At 40.7% G+C, this 19,770-nt stretch overlaps 1 protein-coding gene and 1 non-coding gene across 2 annotated transcripts; one reads left to right on the top strand and one right to left on the bottom strand.

The window, feature by feature from the left end:
* Nucleotides 1-3,110: 3,110 nt before the first annotated feature.
* On the bottom strand, nucleotides 3,111-3,216 carry LOC145557147 (small nucleolar RNA R71). The gene has a single exon (XR_014092203.1). It is a non-coding gene; the product is annotated as a small nucleolar RNA R71 (small nucleolar RNA).
* Nucleotides 3,217-6,863: 3,647 nt separating this feature from the next.
* LOC145642733 (uncharacterized) lies at nucleotides 6,864-7,286 on the top strand. The gene has a single exon (XM_081693909.1). The coding sequence runs from the start codon at nucleotides 6,864-6,866 to the stop codon at nucleotides 7,284-7,286; it is 423 nt and encodes a 140-aa protein (XP_081550035.1).
* Nucleotides 7,287-19,770: the final 12,484 nt, after the last annotated feature.

The raw sequence follows: 19,770 nt of genomic DNA, 5'->3' as shown, positions 1-19,770 counted from the left end.
CGAGCACATTGTCGAGGACACGCTTAGCATTATTAATTTGGTATGACTGTACGATTTTGTCTTAGGTTGAAATGGTTTCGGTTTGAAACGGGCGGGATGGAACAAATTCATTGTGCTGAGAGGTCGGGTTAGTTTTTATTCTAATTGTTAATGGGTCATTTCGGATTCAGTTTATTTTTGTGCGGTTTTCATTCGGTTCGTTAGCGGTTCCGGTCGTTAGCGGTTCAAGTCGGTACCGGTGTTAGACTAATACGATTCGAGTTAAAAGCAGATTTACTTAGGTCGATGCAGTTTCAAGTTTATATCGGTGTGGGTTATAACTGGTTCAATGCTTAAATGGATCGGGTTAATTTGGTAGTGGGTCATATTAGATCGATGGAAACAAGTTCATATTGTTGGTAGGACAATTTAGATTGGTGAAAAAATAATGGGTCAAATTGATTTGGTTAAATTATGGTCGAGTTGTAATTGGATTCTAATTAAGTGGTTGTCGCGGGTTATAGTGGGTTTGGTTTCATATCGAGTCGGGATTTAAGCATGCTAATTCATTCAGGTATTAGATTACATATGTAATGTTTTGGGGGTTTTTGCCTTTTCGGGATGCTGACGAGAGTTACAATACTAAATATAACCCTCCTGATACGTTGCACCTGTAAAACAATGAAAGGTCCGGTTTATCAGAGTTTTGCCTCTGAAATTAAGTTAATAACGGAATAAGTGTAGTAAAAGTTGAGTAATATCCTCCGTGTGAATGTAATAATTGTCTATTGAATGCAATATATTGTTCATTTATGAACAAATTAAAGTGTATAGGAGTGTGTGCCCTCTTACGTTAATTTAACCTAAGTAGATTGGTGATGAGTGTCATTTATGGCACTCATTTGGTTCTCTTTAGGGTGAATTTCATGCTATTCTATAACTCTTTTCCTTATCTTTTCCTTAATTTTACTCTTTATTTCTTTAGTTTGCATTCTCTTAGTTGAATTTCTATTTTTATGCATTTCTTGGTTTATTTTGTTATTTTCTCTTTTATTTGCTTGTTTTTCTTAAATTTTCAGGTTAAGGTCGTTATCCAATGATTCCCGAGGCCACTTCCCAAGTTTGGCATTGATTAGGATGCCCAATGTTCTCCATTTGAAGCTCAAGCATGGAGAAGTGCAAGTTCCTAAAAACCTTAGGACGTGCATTCAAGCCATGGGGGCATGATTTCTCGTGTTGAACCCACAATCATGGAGTTTGGAAACTGCAAGGTCTCGTGTTTATCAAGAGCATTGATTGGAACACACGAGGAGCATTGACATGATGGTGAAGAAGGCTGCCTGTTTCCAGGTGCGGCCGCGCCTGTTTGGGTCTTTGTTCTGTACCCAGATTTGCGCGGTCGTGCTCTTCCTTATAGTTGGCCGCGCCTGTACAGGTTTATTTGGGACGATCTAACTAATTTCTCTTTGTTAGTTTTACTATATATAGATTTTCATTCTATTTTTGGAGTGTGGATATTTTTATAATTAGAAGAGGAAATTTTAGATCATTTTTGTAGAGAGAGAAACTCTAGATTGTAGAGAGAGAAGTTCTTGTTTGATGATTGATGATTGAAGATTGATGATTCTAGCATTTTCTCCATTGAAGTGAAGCAAGTTTGTAAGAATTTCTTTACTTTAATGCAATTTTTAGCTTATGATTTCAATTGTTTTGTTGATTGTTCAAGTTTGAATTGAATTTGTGATTGAATTAGTTTTATTGATATGATGATGATGAAATTGTTTTTAGCTTAGTTTTGATCTTGATTTCTATGGATTGTGAGTAGTTTTCTTGCTAGGGGAATGGTGAAGCATATATGAGTAATGGATTGATGCTAATTGGGGGAAATTGATGGAGTTGATGTTGTGATTAAATTGGTTGATTGATTAAGTGCATGTGTGTGATTAATTGAAGAGTAGCTAACTTTAATTGTTACACTAGAATGCATTGTAAGCTCACATTGATACGGAAAATAGATTTGTGGCTTGCTTTTGTCGATTGAGTAGGTTTGCAAGGTTCCTAGTTAGAGTCTCTCATAGTTGACGCTAGTTTGACCTCTAGGAGATTAGCCTACCATACTCTCTTGATTGCTTAATTGATTTTCCCTCGCAACACTCGACTTAGTCATCTCCAATTCCAACTAGTTGTTTCCATTATGAGTATATGTGAATCCTAAACCCTAGTTCTTGATATTATTTGATTTCTTCTTGATTGTTTGATTGTTTTGGAATTTGTACACCTTTCTTCATTACTTCGAGATAGCTTAGCTTTAGCATTAGCATTCATCTCCCATTCCTAGTGGTTCGACCCTCGACTTACTCCTATGCTAGGTATAAGGGTGTGTTGAGAGATTACAAATTTTGTTTGACCGAGGGAAGATTAGTTTTCAACGACCTAGTCTCCACTCGCGACCAAAATGGCGCCGCTGCCGGGGAATGGCGTAGTTGTTTGCTATTGTTGTTGAGTCTATTCACTTAATTTCAAAAATACAAAAAGATTTTTCTCTTTAGGCTACATTTGTAGCCGTGCTATTGATATTTGATTTGAGTTTTTTTTGTATGCATAGGATAAGAGGAAGGACTTTAGTGCCATTTGATCCGGAAATTGAGAGAACAATAACAAGGATAAGGGTTTCTAATCGTTCTTTGAGTCCAAGCTCTCCAAGAGAGGAAATTCACCAAGAAAGAGAAAAGGAGGATCGAGTAAGCATGGGAGCTAATCCAAAGTTTCTTTGAAGGAGTTGGGAACTCCCGACGCTTATAGATTTGAGAAAGGCATAGCTCCACCAACAACTCCTACCAATGACTTTGAGATAAGGCCGACAATGATAATAATGATTGAACGAAGGCAATTTAGTGGTGCCAAGCATGAAAGCCCACTAAACCATCTCAAAGAGTTTGAGAAGTATTGTAATACCATTAAGGTCAATGGGATTTCTCAAGAATTCATAAGGCTCAAGCTATTTCTGTTTTCTCTAATCAGAAGGGCTTTGGAATGGTTGGACAAGGAAGTGAAACCTAATTCCTTGAGAACTTGGGATGAGGTTACTAAGGAGTTTCTTTCCCGTTTCTATCCTTAAAAGAAGACCGCCGAGGCATGAACTCTAATCCAAAGTTTCAAGCAAAATCCTAGTGAGAGCTTGTATGAGGCTTGGGAAAGATACAAGGAGTATCAACGTAAATTTCCTCATCATAGAATTCCAACCTATCAAATCATACAAATTTTCTATGGGAGATTGAGCCCCCAAGGAAAGTCGTGTCTTGATGCCGGAGCCGGAGGCCCGATTATGAACAAGACTAAAGAAGAGGTTGTAGATATAATTGAGGATGTAGTTCGTCACTACATGGATTGGCAAGAGGGAGAGAGAGAGAGTCCATAAGCAAGAGTGGCTCAACGGTTTATTTAGTTGATCATCTTAATGCAATCAATAACTTGTCTTCCCAAATCTCAAACTTGGGAAAGGGGATGACATTGATTAAAGCCAAGTTAGAGAGTGCCTCTTCGATTGCACGAAGTCTTCCCTCCCACATAAAAGGGAGAGGTACACCGTCTAACTCTACTCCTCCTTCTACCTCGAGTAATATGCCAAGTGGTTGTGTCTTTTGTGATGTTTGTGGGTCTTATGACCATGACTCTTCAAATTGTCCAAATGCTTTTGAAAATTGTGATGATGTTGAAAACAATGATTGTGAGCAAGTGAATTTTGTTTCCAATAATAACAATGGACAAAGATTTGATGGTCCAAGAAATTTTGAGAATAGGAATTCTCACCAATAAGGTAGTTTTGATAACTACAACAATGGTGGTTATAGGAACCAAGGAAATTAAGGTTTCCGAGGTAACTATAACAACCAAGGTTATAGTAATCAAAATCAAATCCAAGGGTATGGAAATCAAGGCCAATCTCATGGCTTTGGTGGCCAACACCAAAATTTTGGTAACAATCAAGGCCGAGGTAATTAGAACAATCAAAATGGGGGAAATTTTCAAAACAATAACCAAAGGGGACCCCCACCCGGATTTGCTCCAAGACCTCAAGGTAATGGTGACAATTCTTATGCTCAACCCCATCTTCCAAGACTACCCTAGAGGAGATCATTGAGAACCAAACCAAGGTTTTGAACACCTACATGTCGGTGAGTGATAAGAAGTTCAATGAGATGATGACACACAACAAGATGCTTGAAACCCAAAACACTCAACTAGCCAACACTAGCTTTGAAAGTTTGTGCTAGCCCTTCTTCACTACCCTCTCAAGGAGTTGATCCTAAGAAACTCGTTTATTCTATCACCACAAGGAGTGGAAAAGTGCTTGAAGAGAGAGTTTCTAGGAATAGTGAGGAGGATGAGAAGAAGAGTGATTGCGATTCAAGTGAGGAAAAAGAGAAAGATGTGTCAAAGAGTGTGAGCAAAGAGGAAGTCCATGAGAAAAAGAAGAGTGTTGAGAGAGTGCAAGAGGAAGTGAGAAAACCTGACCTTCCATATCCCCAAAAATTTATGAGGAACAAGTTAGATCAATAATTTGGGAGATTTCTTGACATGTTGAAGGAGGTCCATCTTTCAATCCCTCTCACCGAAGCTATGACCCAAATGCCTAGATATTCCAAATTCCTTAAGGATATTTTGAGTGGTAAGAGGGAGTGTAATGAGATGGATTTGGTAGAGCTTGGTGAGTGTTGTAGGGAATATTTCAAGCATTACCCCAAACTTGAACCCCACTGTGATCATACACTAAAGCATGGTGGCATCCAAAGGGAAAGAAGATAGAGCAAAAGAGTCGCCAACAAGTTTTAGGAACTTGTAAACCGTTCACGAGGTGAAGGTTACACCCCTTAACGATCCAGGAGATCGTCAACTCCAATAGTTCTGGAACCATGACTGGTAGTTCGGGGATGAAGGTAAAAATCCAACCTAAAAGAGATTGAACCTGCCCTAATAATAAGCCTCTACTTTATTCTGATCGTATTCATGTGCGCTTTCTGACTAACATGCAATCAATAGGTTTACTCTAAACCTGCTTAATCTATGTTGGTTGAATATTAATGCACAAATAAATCTATTATTAGCGATCACTTGAATTATAATCAAATTACCCTAAACAAGATTATTAATTATCTTATTAGGCGTGATTACAAGTACCAATTCCCTTTAAACATGCATAAAAGACGTGATCAAGCAATAACAATAAATATAATCAAGCAACATAATAATAATAATCACAATCAATTAATCATCAGCAAAATAATAATAATATTCATAATCATGTTAAAGCATAATCATAGCAAGATCCGATCCTAGGCATGATACTAAATAGATTAATAAAACACCCTAGCATGTCACTAAACATATAAAGATCAAAGCTTTAACCCTAACATGATACTAACATGATATTAGGAAAGAAAATAGGAAGCATCATAGAAATCATAATTGATTTAAGAAACTTATTCTTTACCCTAGACATGATACTAGGAAGCATTCTTTTAATCATACTTGATATTAGAAATTACCTTAAACATGATACTAGGAATCAAAATAATAACCTAAACATGATTTTTATATCGAAATATCAATTGAACAATTAAAGCACTTACTTGGATGCCTCGTACCTTTCTAATAACAAAATACACACGTTAGTAACTTCAAGGAAAATATAAATCAAACAATAAAGTTAAACAATTGAAATAGAGATTAGGGATCAAACCCTCAAAAATATCAAACCTTTCACGTCTAGGGCGAAGGCAACTTTGAACTTGGCTAGGTGTGTCTAGTGGTAATGTATGAGGAATTGTAAAAGAGTTGGTTTAGAAAGAGGGAGAAAATCAAGAAATTCTTGATGAGAGTTGATGATTGAAAAAGGGAGATATGACCTCTATTTATAGAGAAAAAAGAGGGTCGAAGAATAAGAAAAGAATCCGAATTCGAATCGAAATAAAACTCAATAGACAGCAGTTTTTGCGGATTTTGTTTTTATCATATCTTTTGATCCAGAAGTCCAAATAAGGCATATAATATGTCGTTGGAAAACTCTTGAAGTCTAATTTCCAAAAAAATTAAAATCAGATTAAAATATTATGTAAATAAAAAGATATGGCTGAAATAGTGGAAGGGTAGCAGTTTTGGATAGAGTTTCATATATCTCATTCATATCTTTTTTGTTATGGCTTGGATTTAATATTATAATATATCATTGGAAATATAATTTCAAGATCTATCCAACCATATAAAATTTGGATAAAGATTATGAGGCGCAAAAATAAAATCTTAATATATTCCACTTCGAACAAAATAAGGATTCTAAAAAGGAGTAGTTTTATTCAATTTCAAACTCTTTAAAACATAATTATCAATCCTAACTCCATTAGAATTTAAAAGAACCTTCTAGAGTATTCTAGAAGACTATAATCAATCCTAATAGCTTTAGGAATGATAATTAATAATAGACCCTCCTCTAGATCATTGGGCCGCATATAAAAACCAAATCGGGCCCAGTTTAGTATTTTGGCCATAACTTCCTCATTATTCAACGAAATTGGGCTTATAATATATCGTTGGAAAGGTCTTTTCAAGCCCCATCCAAATAAACCATTATTGGACCCTTTTCATGGACCAAACTAAACTGGAATGCACATTTTTCATAAATAAGGTAAGAAAAGAAATATTTTCAAAAATAGAAAGAAAATATATTTTAATAAAAACATCCTCATCACTAGACTTTTCACAATTTTGCTTTGTTCGATAATCAAATGACATAAAAGGTATTCATCACTGGGTTTGGTTTTGGGGAGACACATTTGGGTGTCTACAGTAGTGCATTGATTTACAATGACCTATCCCTACCAAAGAAGATGAAAGATCCGGGCAATTTCTCTATTCCTTGCAAAATCAAGAGTAAGTTGTTTGAAAATGCATTGTGTGACTTAGGTGCTAGTGTTAGCATTATGCCTTACTCGGTGTTCAAGAAGCTTAAGCTAGGAGAACTTCTTCCTACGAACATGACCTTGCAATTGGCTGATAGATCTATTAAGTTCCCAAAAGGAAGAGTTGAAGATGTTCCCCTTAGGATAGGTGGTTTCACAATTCCCGTAGATTTTATTGTGTTAGAAATTGAAGAGGATGACCACATTCCTATTATTATAGGGAGACCATTCTTAGCTACCTTGGATGCTCTAATAGATGTTAAAGGAGGCCGTATCACTTTGAGAGTTGGTAATGAAAAAGAAAGTTTTAAGCTAAAACCAATGCAAGAATCCTTGTCTTTTGTGAAATGAGTCATGAATGATAATTCCCTTCGTTCATTGGATAATATGTGTGTGATTAATTCTTCAACTAACGATGTTCATGAGATTTTTGATGATGTGCTTGTGAAGTTTGATGGCATGAAAGTTAGTGAAGAAGAAAAGGAGCTTTTAAGGGCTAAGGACGAAGAGGTAATTGACATTTCACATTGGTTTGAGCTTTGTCCTCAAGAGGAGGAGGATGGTTCCAAGGAAGTGGATGGTGTTAACCCGTCTACAAGAAGGAACAAGGCTAAGAAGAAGGCAAGGACTTCTAGGAAGAAGCGAATGATATTGAAGTTGAATAATGAGAAGGTTGTTTTTGAAGTTTAAGCAAATGAGGTTTCATCAAGCAACAATGAGGAGCTGCTACAAATTGAAGAGAAGTTTGTACTTTCCGCCACTTTGAGTAAGGTGGTGTCCTTTGACCCTCTATGATTTGGAGGAAGAGTCGAGCTTAAGATCATAAGCAAGCGCTTCCCGGGAGGCAACCCGGAGATTTCTAACTTTTTCTTTTGATTTATAGTTTCTTAATTTTCTTTCTTTTATTTTCTTTTCTTTCACTTGTTTTTCTTTTGGAATTATAGGGTAAATTCATGAAAATGGATTAATTCAAATGAGCACGAGCAATGGATAGGTGTTTTGCGGTTTTCAATGTGAAGTATGTTTGATTTTATTGAATTTTGAGGTAACAAGGGTAAGAAATATTAGTGAGGTAAGATAGGGAAATTGTGCTAAAATTTGAAGGAAATTTGAACTTGGTGAGTTTATTGTGGTGCTATCATTATTTTAGGGATGTTGAACCCACATTCTTCATGTTTTGAAACTGATCATTACGATGGGTTCAAAAATCCCGGGATGATATTGAACGAAAAGCCCACAGATGAACGCACCAAACAAGCAAAAAACCAAGCTGCTCTGTATGGTGCGGGCACTCCAGGGGAGGGCGCGGGCGCGCAGCCTTGCCGCGTGGGCGCGCACCCCTGCAGCCGTGCCTTTACCTTCTTCTTTCCCCTTTCTTTTCCTCATTTCTACTTCTTCCCTATCACATTCGAATGTACCCCCTCTCATCTCACCCTCAAAAGCGCACAAACCCTAACCCCTCTCATCAAATTTCATCACACAATCAACCAATTTTCAATCAAAAATCATCAAATCTTCCCACATTTTCATCCTTTTCAACAAAGCCTACACTATTTCCATCTATTTCAACCTTCAATCTCTCTCATCCACTGTTGAAGCAAATTGAGGCTTTTTCGTTTTTGAGGGAATTGGTGGCCAAAACTTGTTTAATCTTGCATCTTGTATGGTATAAACATCTTCTTTTACTCTTAATTGCATAATTATATCATATAGTTGTAGTATTGGATTGTTGATGGTTGTGAATAGTATTAGTATGAATTTTGGTGATTTTGATGATTGATGTTGAATTTTGGTTGATTATATATGTTTTTGTTGATTGTTATTGCCTCACATTGTGTTGTTTGATGTTTTTGTAGCTAAATTAAGCATGATTGTTGAGAATTGTTGAGGTCCGATTTTTGGTAGTATGATATTGATATTGTTGAGCATTAGTTACTGGTTTCATTGTGATTGGTGTATGGTTGGAAAGCAATTGTTGATTTGAATTGGTGGTGATTGTGTAAATTTGGGATTGTTTGATTTTGGTAGTGAGTTGTTGATTGACGTTGTTGGTAAAGAAGTGTGATTGAGGCATCTTAAATTGTTGGTTGGTGTATCTTGTGGTGTATCGTGATTGGATTGTTGAGCTAATATCTTCAAGAGATCACCATGTCTAAACACATTAAAAACCTTCTCAAGAAACGAAAGACCAATGTAACCATTGAAGAACCCGCTCCTTCCCCCTCTACCTCACAACCTCACCAACCTACCTCTATTCCCAAATTACGAATCACCGACCCCATACAAAAGGCAAGATACACAAAACTAAAAGATAATCGTTCCCTTTAACCTTCCTGACATTACTTCCGACCGGACATGATCAAGTTGGGAATTGATGAACACTTAAGGGAATTGCTCAACAATCTCTGTATGGGATCATTCGTGAGCCGGAGCTTCCATACCTATGTTCAACCTACTTCAGAGTTTTTGGCTACGGTTGATCTTGTTGTGGCTGAGGGAGGTTACTACCAAGTTCGGTTTCAACTCTTCAACATTCATTTTGATCAATCTCTTGAAGAGTTTAGTGCGGCTCTTGACTTCGATCCAAAGTCGGACATTTTGGATCTCGAGCTCTTTTTTAATAATGAGTATGATTCAAACTCATGGTGGGATGACATTTCAGGGTGAGATGACTTTGTGACCCAGTATGCTAAGATTAGTAAGGTGTACCAACCATGTCTCTGAGTTCTCCATCGGCTTTTGGGGTATTCGGTATTTTCAAAGCAAGAGTTGGGTAAAATGAGTCACTTGGAGCTTCGAATTCTTTGGGTGGCTACTCGTGAGGAGTATCGAGGTCGTCTAAATTTTGGGTACACATTTTTGAAATATTGCCAAGGATTGCAAGATAGGGAATTCAGCGAGATTCCTTGTGGGAGCATGGTCACAAGGCTAGTGACTAACCTTGAGCTCGGGCACTATTTTCCGTCTTGCACTCCGGTGGTGGATGTTGGTTCTCTCTACCTCGACGTCAAGCAATTGAAGAAAATCCAGTTCTTAGCAAAGAATGATGACAACGAGGTGTTTGATTGGCTTCGGGAGAACACGCATTGGTGCTATCTTCCTAACCCCTCCTTGACTTCTCTCCACCGCGAGAATGTGGCAAATGTTTAGCATGTGCCCCAAAAGTCACCGCCCTCCCTACTATGATGATTATGAAGAGATGGGTGAAGAAGAAGATGAAGAGCCGCAACAACAACAACAACAATAACGACAACATCAAGAACAACAACACCAATTTGCTAACTCCGACTTGGATGCCCTTAGTGCTCACATGAAGGGCATGCAAATCAGGTTGGAGGGCATTTACGATCAAGACTTTGAAGCCCTATACTCTCAAATGAGAGGAATTTCGTAGATGTAACAAGGTATGTTTCTCTAACAACAACATTTATATGATGCGGGTGTTAACCGGGGAGACATCACTCCCCCGGTTAACTACCCTTACTTTCCACCCCAACATGGTCCTATACCATCTTTTGGAGGTGATGGGGTACCCACGTACCCCATATTGGCAAGGACCCCCAAGGTCCAACATCGAGACTCGTTCATTCCCCGAAAAGCACGGTAACTATGATTACCGTGTTCCCGGTGGGAGCGACTATAGGGGTGATCCTAACTACCCCTATGTACACCTAGAGAACCCACTATCGCTCGCCTTTCCCAAGAAATTCACTCCCCTTGCCCCTTGGCAACCAGATAACTTTAGGGGGCACTATGGTTGGCCACCCGGTTATACCGGGGGATGGGATCCTTATGGTCCTCTATTTGGGTTTTCATATGATGGGGATGACAATGACGACTCCGGGTCGAGTGGTAGTGATAGCTAGTTCCCTCATTTTTGTGTCGTTTGCCTCCATCCCTTTCCTTATGTGTGCTTTCTTTGTATTAATGGGATGTTGATATGTATCTATGATTAGCTTGGGGGAACTTTACTTTTCTTAGGGGTTTGTCTCGGTGGCCAATTTGTTGTTGAAGCTTGCCTTTTTTCTTTCGCCTCTTTGTATGATTGTCTCTTTCTTGATCTCTCTTTGATGGTGTTTGCTCTTTCATGCCTATTTCTCTTTTTCTTGTTCTTATTATTGTGATGATTTTTCATTGATGATGATGCATATGTCGCTCCCTAGAATCCGACCCCCTTATATCCAAATCTCATGAATCCAAACCCTTGAATCCAAATTTTGTAGCTTAGTATTTTGTTGATTAGTTAGATGTTTAGTTGGTTATTTAGTTCTTATTTCTTAGCTTTGCTTTCTTGATAGTTTAGTTTAGCTTATTTTTGTTTATTAGTTTCTTTCCTTTTTGCTTTCCTTTCTTTTATTTTGTTTTGAAGTTACTAACCATTTTCTTTGTCTATAGTTCTCTTTTCTATTTTTGTTCTCACATGGATTTGATGATGATGCTTTGTTTCTTGGAGCTTCATGAGGTGGTTGATTCTTCACCTTACTATTTTAGCATTGCTCGAAAGCCGGTGAGATCTTTCTTATTTTTCTTTATCTCTTTTATTTTCTTGGATGCATAGTTTAGGATTAGTTTTAGGAGAAGTTGAATGGTTCGAGGATGGATGCTTATAAAACCTAGAGTGTTTGGGATCTTTGGCGATGTCATTTGATCACTTGTTTGTTGATCGGGAATTACGTGTTATACTTGCATTTTCGTTCCTTTCTTTATTTTCCTACTTTTCCTTTATATATGTTTTTCTTTTTCTCCTTTCTTTTCTTTTATTTTTCTTTCTTCTTGATTTTGGTTTTTGGTATATTTTGAGGCTTTATTTGTCATTTTCTTTTTGTTTTTGTTTTGAAATGGACTATATACAACCAATTTTTGCTTTTGAATGAATATCTTTTTAAGTGGTATGGGTATGCACGGTTTGAGAATATGCTTAGTTGACTCTAGGATAGGTGTATGCTAAGGTAGCATGTCTAAGAACTAGGAGGATCATGAAACCGGATTCTACTTGTTTGTGGCATGTTGGTAGTTGCTTCCTATAGTCGATTTGAAACCTATAGTGATTTTTTGCTACATCCATGTGAGGTTTATCATTTTTCAAGCCTTCTACATATTTTGCATAAGCGGCATGGATCCTTGACTATTGCAAACCTAATCTTGAATATTGACTCATAATTATCAAACATGAGACCGAACCATCTAGGGAAGACAAAGGCATCTTTTTGGGGTGGTAAATTTTCTTTTCTAGGTTAATTTTATTTCTTTTTAGTTCATTGGGTTTACATTTGCCTTCTTGCTAACCATTTGAGTCTTTACCATTCTCTTTAAGCCAGATCTTTAGAACTTTGAGCCTTTTGTTTCTTTTTTTTCCATTTTTGGTTTTTGTGAAGCAAATGGTCATGTTTTTGGAGTTTGTGGTATAAAAGGTTGGATATTGGTTCTATTTGTAAGCAAGCTTGTCTTTTGTATATATTGTGAATAATGGCATATGAATGTTTGCAAAAGTCGTCCAAAGTTGAAAAAGGCAAGGACACAATAAATGCAACGTTGTAAAAGCCATCCAAAGTCATAAGAGGCAAGGACAATTGCTTTCAATACATGAATAAATAAAAAAAAAGGTTGAAAAATGAGAAAATCCAAAAACATTTGATGTGATTCTTTTCCCTTTTCAAGCATTGAGGACAATGCTTCCTTTAAGCTTGGGGGAGAAGCGTTTATGCGTTTTGTATATATGCTTGTGGTTATAGCTTTGAATAAGCTTGGGGGAGTTGGTTTGTTTTTGTTTGGCGATTGCTTGATTATGAGGAGAAGGTTTGATCACCTTTTTCTTCACTAATTAGGAATACCGCCAAATTTTAAAAATTTAAGCCTACCTTCACCCTTTTTCCCCTTACGTTACAACCATTGGGAAAGACCTTTCGACCTAGAGCTTGAGTAACATATCGAGGGAGGGCATTATGAGTTAAAGCCTAAAGAGAGGGGATGCATAGTCAAGACGTTGAGTAGCCAAAAAGTGTGTTCTTTTCCGGCTCCTTCGAGGAGCTATTGAGATGCTCATTAGAGGGAGATTTGAGACTATAGGGAGAATGCGGTAAAATCGAATGGGATGAAGGTGAATTGTGATAACTATTTCTCTACGCTAAGCATATTCTATGTTTCAATCAACCTTGGATATCTTGAAACGTGCATACCCCTATTTGCTTAAGAAAGATGTTTATTCATTCGAAATGTAGTCATTGTGTAAAGTCCAATTTGTAAAGGTTTCAATTTTTCTTTTCTTTCTTTTACTTTACTTTTGTGGTTTTCCTCATGTATATTGGTGGAGAGTTATAGGTTAAGCTCTTAGGAAACCTTTACGAGACCTAACTCGTCCTCATAGGCGACTTTGGGGTTTAAAGGGCTTGTTGTAGCTAAAAACAACCGTGATTCCTATGATAGTAAGTCTTAGTGTATATTCCCGTCTTATGTTTTCTTTTTCTCTTTGAATAAGTCGTTCATCCTTATTCTTTCTTGCTTTGTTTTGCTCGAGGATGAGCAAAAGTTTAGCTTGGGGGAATTTGATGAGTGTCATTTATGGCACTCATTTGGTTCTCTTTAGGGTGAATTTCATGCTATTCTATAGCTCTTTTCCTTAGCTTTTCCTTAATTACTCTTTATTTCTTTAGTTTGCATTCTCTTAGTTGAATTTCTATTTTTATGCATTTCTTGGTTTATTTTGTTATTTTCTCTTTTATTTGCTAATTTTTCTTTCATTTTCAGGTTAAGGTCATTATCCAATGATTCCTGAGGCCCCTTCCCAAGTTTGGCATTGATTAGGATGCCCAATGTTCTCCATTTGAAGCTCAAGCATGGAGAAGTGCAAGTTCTTAAAGACCTTAGGCCGTGCATTCATGCAATGGGGGCATGATTTCTCGTGTTGAACCCACAATCATGGAGTTTGGAAACTGCAAGGTCCCATGTTTATCAAGAGCATTGAGTGGAATGCACGAGGAGCATCGACATGATGGTGAAGAGGGCTGCCCTGTTCCCAGGCGCGAGTGCGCGCAACTATGGCGCGGCCGCGCCTTTCTAGGTCTCTGTTCCATACCCAGATTTGCGCGGCCACGCTCTTCCTTATAGTTGGCCGCGCTTGTACGAGTTTATTTGGGAAGATCTGACTAATTTCTTTTTGTTAGTTTTACTATATATAGATTTTCATTCTATTTTTGGAGTGTGGATATTTTTAGAATTAGAAGAGGAAATTTTAGATCATTTTTGTAGAGAGAGAAACTCTAGATTGTAGAGAGAGAAGTTCTTGATTGATGATTGAAGATTGATGATTCTAGCATTTTCTCCATTGAATTAAAGCAAGTTTGTAAGGATTTCTTTACTGTAATGCAATCTTTAGCTTATGATTTCAATTGTTTTGTTGATTGTTCAAGTTTGAATTGAATTTGTGATTGAATTAGTTTTATTGATATGATGATGATGAAATTATTGTTCAGCTTAGTTTTGATCTTGATTTCTATGGATTGTGAGTAGTTTTCTTGCTAGGGGAATGATGAAGCATATATGAGTAATGGATTGATGCTAATTGGGGGAAATTGATGGAGTTTGATTTGGGTATTTTATACCCGGCCAGGTGGCCCAATCAGAAAGTGCCACGTGTCCTCCGTATAGGTGCCATTTGGACCTATGGAATGATGACACATGGAGGGTGGACTCTTCTCCGTCCTACGTGGACTGAAGGTCCAGCAGGGACCATTCAGGTGGCGACACGTGTCACACAAAGAGTGCTTCAAAACCCTTTGGGCACAATGACACGTGTCACTCAGGCATTGGCCCTGGGATGGCGGCCTTCTAAGGCCCAAATCCCGAGGCGCCGCAAAACGGCGTGACCTAATTCCTAGGTCACCAGATCCTAGGAAGGCACACTTCTCAAAAGGACCCTATAAATAGGGACATTATGTCATTTATGACGGGGAGAGAGAATTTTTGACACGCAATACGAGACAATACGTCACTTATCTCACTTTACCTGAGCTTGGAATCTAAGCAGATAACTTTACTTCCGCACGTTTTATTTCCGAACGTTTGCTGACTTAATCTTCGGAGGCGGACCCCCAACCATCCGGAGGTCCGTTTGCTTTGTAGGTACAGGCGTCCTCAGTTGAATCCAGTTTCAGTGCTGTAACTCTCCCGAGGGACAAAAACCCCAAAAAATTTGGCGCCGTCTGTAGGGAGAGTACCTCTGAAATGGCTTCACAAGAACCTGTACCAAATTCGGAGGCCATTCGGCCTCCAAATGATGTACTGGTCCAAACGAACCATGACTCAGGTGACGACGCTGATGTCGAAACCTATGTGGATCCAAATGGATCCCTCATCTCTAAACGCATCCGCAGTAAGGAACGGCGAGAGCGTCCCCATGTTCAGGCAGGACCAAGCAAAACTGCTGGTCAGCCAAAAAAGCCCTCGGGGCGGCCGGTTGATCCTTCCCAGGCGGCAGGATCAACTCCCGTCACTCGGGATGAGCTAATGTCACTCCTGAGCAGCCTCAGGGGTGAAATCAAGCAGCTCGCCTCAAAGAAGTCGCCTACTCCTAGAAAGGAGCAGTCGGCCAAGAAGCCAGCCCAAGCTGGCAAACAGAAGTCGGTCAGGGACCGACAGCCGACTCCTCATCCTGCTCCTAAGGAGAAGGCCAGGCCCCAATTTGACCTTAATCGGCTCCGTTTCCCAGAAATGGGCGCAAGAAAACCCATCCGGCACATACAGCCGGATGGTAGCAAGAAAACGTTCTCTGACGCTCGGCAATACATTGAGGAGAGGAGAACCCAGCAATCAGAGTCGGCTTCAACCGTCGACTTATCATGATAGCTTTCGGAATACCTTTGTGAGGTGTTCCCAGTCTGTACATGAGACCCCAGCAAGCAGCCAAAGGGTTCAGTCTGGGCCGCATGTGATTCAGTCCGCCCAGTACATGGCACAGCCATTGTACCAGGCGCCAGTTGTACCTTACATGCAACCTACCCTCTATGGAGGACAGGCGGCATACGGCTATCAGCCGATGGACTGGCAGCTTAGGCTGCAACACCTTGGAGATCAACCCTCTGCTTTCTCCAGAGAAATAACTGAAGCCGTGCAGCCGGCTAAAGTTAAAAACGTTCTGGTTGGAGCCTATGACGGGACCTCCAACCCAGAGGAACACCTGTTGGCATACACCCACCTCATGTATTTACAGGGGTTGGATGATGCCGCATGGTGTCGTTGCTTTCCAGCCACCCTGAAGGGCATAGCCTAGCAGTGGTTTGGCAACCTGCCGGCTGGCTGCATAAATAGCTTCAAGACGCTTGCGTTCTTGTTTGCATCAAACTTCTCCATGAACATCCCTGCCAAAAAGACAAGTCTTGACTTGGGCAATGTACAGCAGGGAGATAGAGAAGGTTTGCGATCCTACGTCAGGCGGTTCAATCTGGTCCGAATCCAGATTCATGGGCTGTCTGATGAGGTCGCCTTCACAGAATTCTTTAAGGGTCTGAAGGAAGGGTCTACTTTTAAGTACGAACTCGTCCGCAAACAAATCTTTACCCTACAAGGAGCCTTGCGAGAGGCGGAAGCCTACATACAGGCGACCGAACTCTGCTCCTCCAATAAGCAGTCGGACCATAAGAAGTCCGACCGGCAGAGAGTCGGCCTGCTCAGCCGGCTCCTAAGCCAGAAGAGAGCAAAAAGAAAAAGCAAGTCTGGGCCATTGATAACTCTGATCAACCGCCCCAGAAAAAGAAAAAAGAGTGGAAACCGTACGTCCCAAGGTACGAATTCCACAAGGACTGCTGCTCCATCCTTTTGGAAATTAAGGATCGGCTAACTCTTGAAAAGCCGACTGGTATGAAAGGTTCCGCTGAAAATCGGAACAAGAACAAGCATTGCCATTTCCATGAGGATGTTGGCCATGACACGAACGACTGCTTTAGTCTCAAGCGGGAGCTCGACCGTCTGGCCGACAAAGGACAGCTGAAGTCCTATGTGAAGTCCAAAGTGACTTCAAAAGCAAATCCGGGGCAGTCCAAGAAAAAGACTCCCCAGCCTGCTGTGAGTGCCGAAACTGATGAAGAATCGGTGTACACCATAGCAGGCGGATTTGCCGGTGGTGGCCCGACCATTCGGGGTACCAAGGACCATCTAAGAAAGATGGTCAATTCTGTTGAGGAGGGGGATACAGCTAGCACATCCACCTTCCCTAAAGTTGTCATCACCGAACAGGACAGAGGCAAAGTCTGTCGGCCGCATGATGACCCTGTTGTCATTGAGTGTAAAGTCGCCAACCAGCTGGTTAGCCGAATTCTGATTGACACAGGAAGTTCCTCTGACCTCATCAGCCTCAAATGCTTGTCCAATCTCAAGTACAAACCGGATAGCATGATGAAGGTCACCCACACCTTAGTTGGGTTTGGGGGAGGACTTGTGCACCCAGTCGGACGAATTGACCTACCTGTCCGCCTGGGAAGCAGGGGAGACGGTCGGCACATGACCATCCATTTCCTAGTGGTTGAAGAGCTCACGGCTTACAACCTCATCTTTGGCCGACCCACTCTTAATGAGTGTAAGGCCGTCATCATCCCTGCTCTCATGCTACTCAAGTATGAGAAGGATGATGGAACAGTTGGTTCCCTTAATGGGGACCAAAAGACGGCTCGAGAGTGTTATCTCTCGGACGTCAAGCCTGCGGCCGCAGCATCCGGCCGGGGCAAGCAAATGATTGACCTCGACGATGTCGAGGAAGAACAGTCGGCCCCACTAGCCGGAAAGAAAAGAAAGACTGATCAGCTGGTGGTTGTAAAAAAAGAAAAGCAATAGCAATCACTGACCGGGGAAAGGTCGGATGATCTTCGTCCCCAGCCTACTGGTGAGCACATTGATATCCCTCTGGATGATAGCCGTCTAGAGCGGACTGTTAAGGTGGGGACGATTGCCTTTGCAAAGTTGGGTGAAAACCTTCACCAGCTGCTCAAGGAATTCAAAGACATCTTTGCCTTTGAAGTGGAGGAGATGCCAGGCATCAGCCCGGATCTCGCTGTCCACAAACTCGCCGTGGATCCTAAAAAGAAGCCCATCCGGCAAAAGAAAAGAAACCACGGCGAAGAAAGAAGTTAGGCGGCAGCTGCCGAAGTAAAAAAGCTGTTAGATGCCAAGTTCATTCGGCCGTGCAACTTCCCTGAGTGGGTAGCTAACGTTGTGTTAGTAAAAAAGCCGAATGGAACTTGGCGGATGTGTGTTGATTACACAGACCTCAACAAGGCATGTCCAAAGGATAGCTATCCACTGCCTAAGATCGACAGTCTGGTCGACTCAACAGTCGGACATGCCCTGATGAGTTTCATGGACGCCTATTCAGGTTTCCATCAGATCCTCCTGTGGAAAAAAGATCAAGAAAAGACGGCATTCGTCACTGATCAGGGGTTGTTCTGTTATACAGTGATGCCGTTTGGTTTGAAGAATGCGCCTGCTACCTTCCAACGAATGATTAATACGGTCTTCATTAATCAAATCGGAAGGAATGTAGAGGCGTACATTGATGATATGATAGTCAAATCCAAACAGCAGGCGGATCACCTTGCTGATCTCCGAGAAACATTCGCCACACTCAGGCGGCACATGGTCATGCTTAACCCAAAAAAGTGTGTCTTTGGTGTTGAGTCTGGGAAGTTTCTCGGATTTTTGATTGACCAAAGGGGAATAGAGGCCAACCCTGAGAAGATACAGGCGGTGATCGACATGCAGTCGCCCCGTACTGTGAAGGAAGTGCAAAAACTAACAGGTTGTCTGGCGGCCCTGGGGAGATTCCTCAGCCGTTCAGGCGACAAGTGTCTCTACTTTTTCCAGGCAATCAAAAAGAAGACAAACTTTGAATGGGGGGATGATGGCGGCCTTTCAAAGGCTAAAAACTCATCTGCACTCTTTGCCGAGGCTTGTCAGCCCTTTGCCTAAAGAGAAGCTCTTCATGTACTTAGCCGTCTCTGATCATGCCCTCAGTGCCGTCCTCTTAGCTGAAAGAGACGGCATCTAGCTCCCGGTGTATTTCATAAGCCATGTTTTGAGAAATGCGGAGCTTCGGTACCCCATGGTTGAGAAATTCGGCCTTGCCCTTTATATGGCCATCAAGAAGCTTAAACCTTACTTCTTGGCGCATGCGGTAGAGGTCTATACTGACCAACCGATCAAACGGCCACTCACAACCTTGGAGTCTTCTGGACGAATGCTCAAATGGGAGATTGAAATGCAAGGATTAGAAATCACTTACGAACCAAGGAAGGCAATAAAGGGACAAGCATTCGCTGACTTTATTGTCGAAATGACAAGGCCGGTTGTTCCGGACAATACAGACCAGGTTTGGAAAGTGTATGTGGATGGGAGCTCCATTGTGAACGGCTGTTGTGCGGGGATTATATGTCAATCTCCTGAAGGAGATAAGTACGAATACGCACTACGGTTCAAGTTTCAGGTCTCTAATAATGAGGCCGAGTATGAGGCCCTGCTAGCCGGCATCCGGTATTGCAAGGCGGCAGGGGCGAAGAAGATATCCGCCTGCTCTGATTCTCAACTGGTCGTACTCCAAGTTAATGGAACGTACGAGGCCACTCATCCGGCCATGATAAAATATTTGCAGGCGGTCAAGAGTGAAGTTGGGTCACTTGAAGAATTTCATCTAACTCAAGTGCCCAGGTCTTCAAACAATCAGGCGGATGCTCTGTCCAAGTTGGCATCATCCGCCTCCTGTGAAACGCCTTGGTCAGTCTTCTGGGAGGTCATGGAAAAAAGAAGTATATCTGAGGAAGACCCCATTGGAATTCTTGACCGAAGCTCAACCTGG

This window comes from Chenopodium album, chromosome 8 (assembly GCF_948465745.1).
Source record: "Chenopodium album chromosome 8, dcCheAlbu1.1, whole genome shotgun sequence".
In the NCBI taxonomy this organism is placed as follows: domain Eukaryota; kingdom Viridiplantae; phylum Streptophyta; class Magnoliopsida; order Caryophyllales; family Amaranthaceae; genus Chenopodium; species Chenopodium album.
The sequence above is the reverse complement of the archived record's forward strand: the minus strand, read 5'-3'. Positions and strand labels throughout refer to the sequence as shown.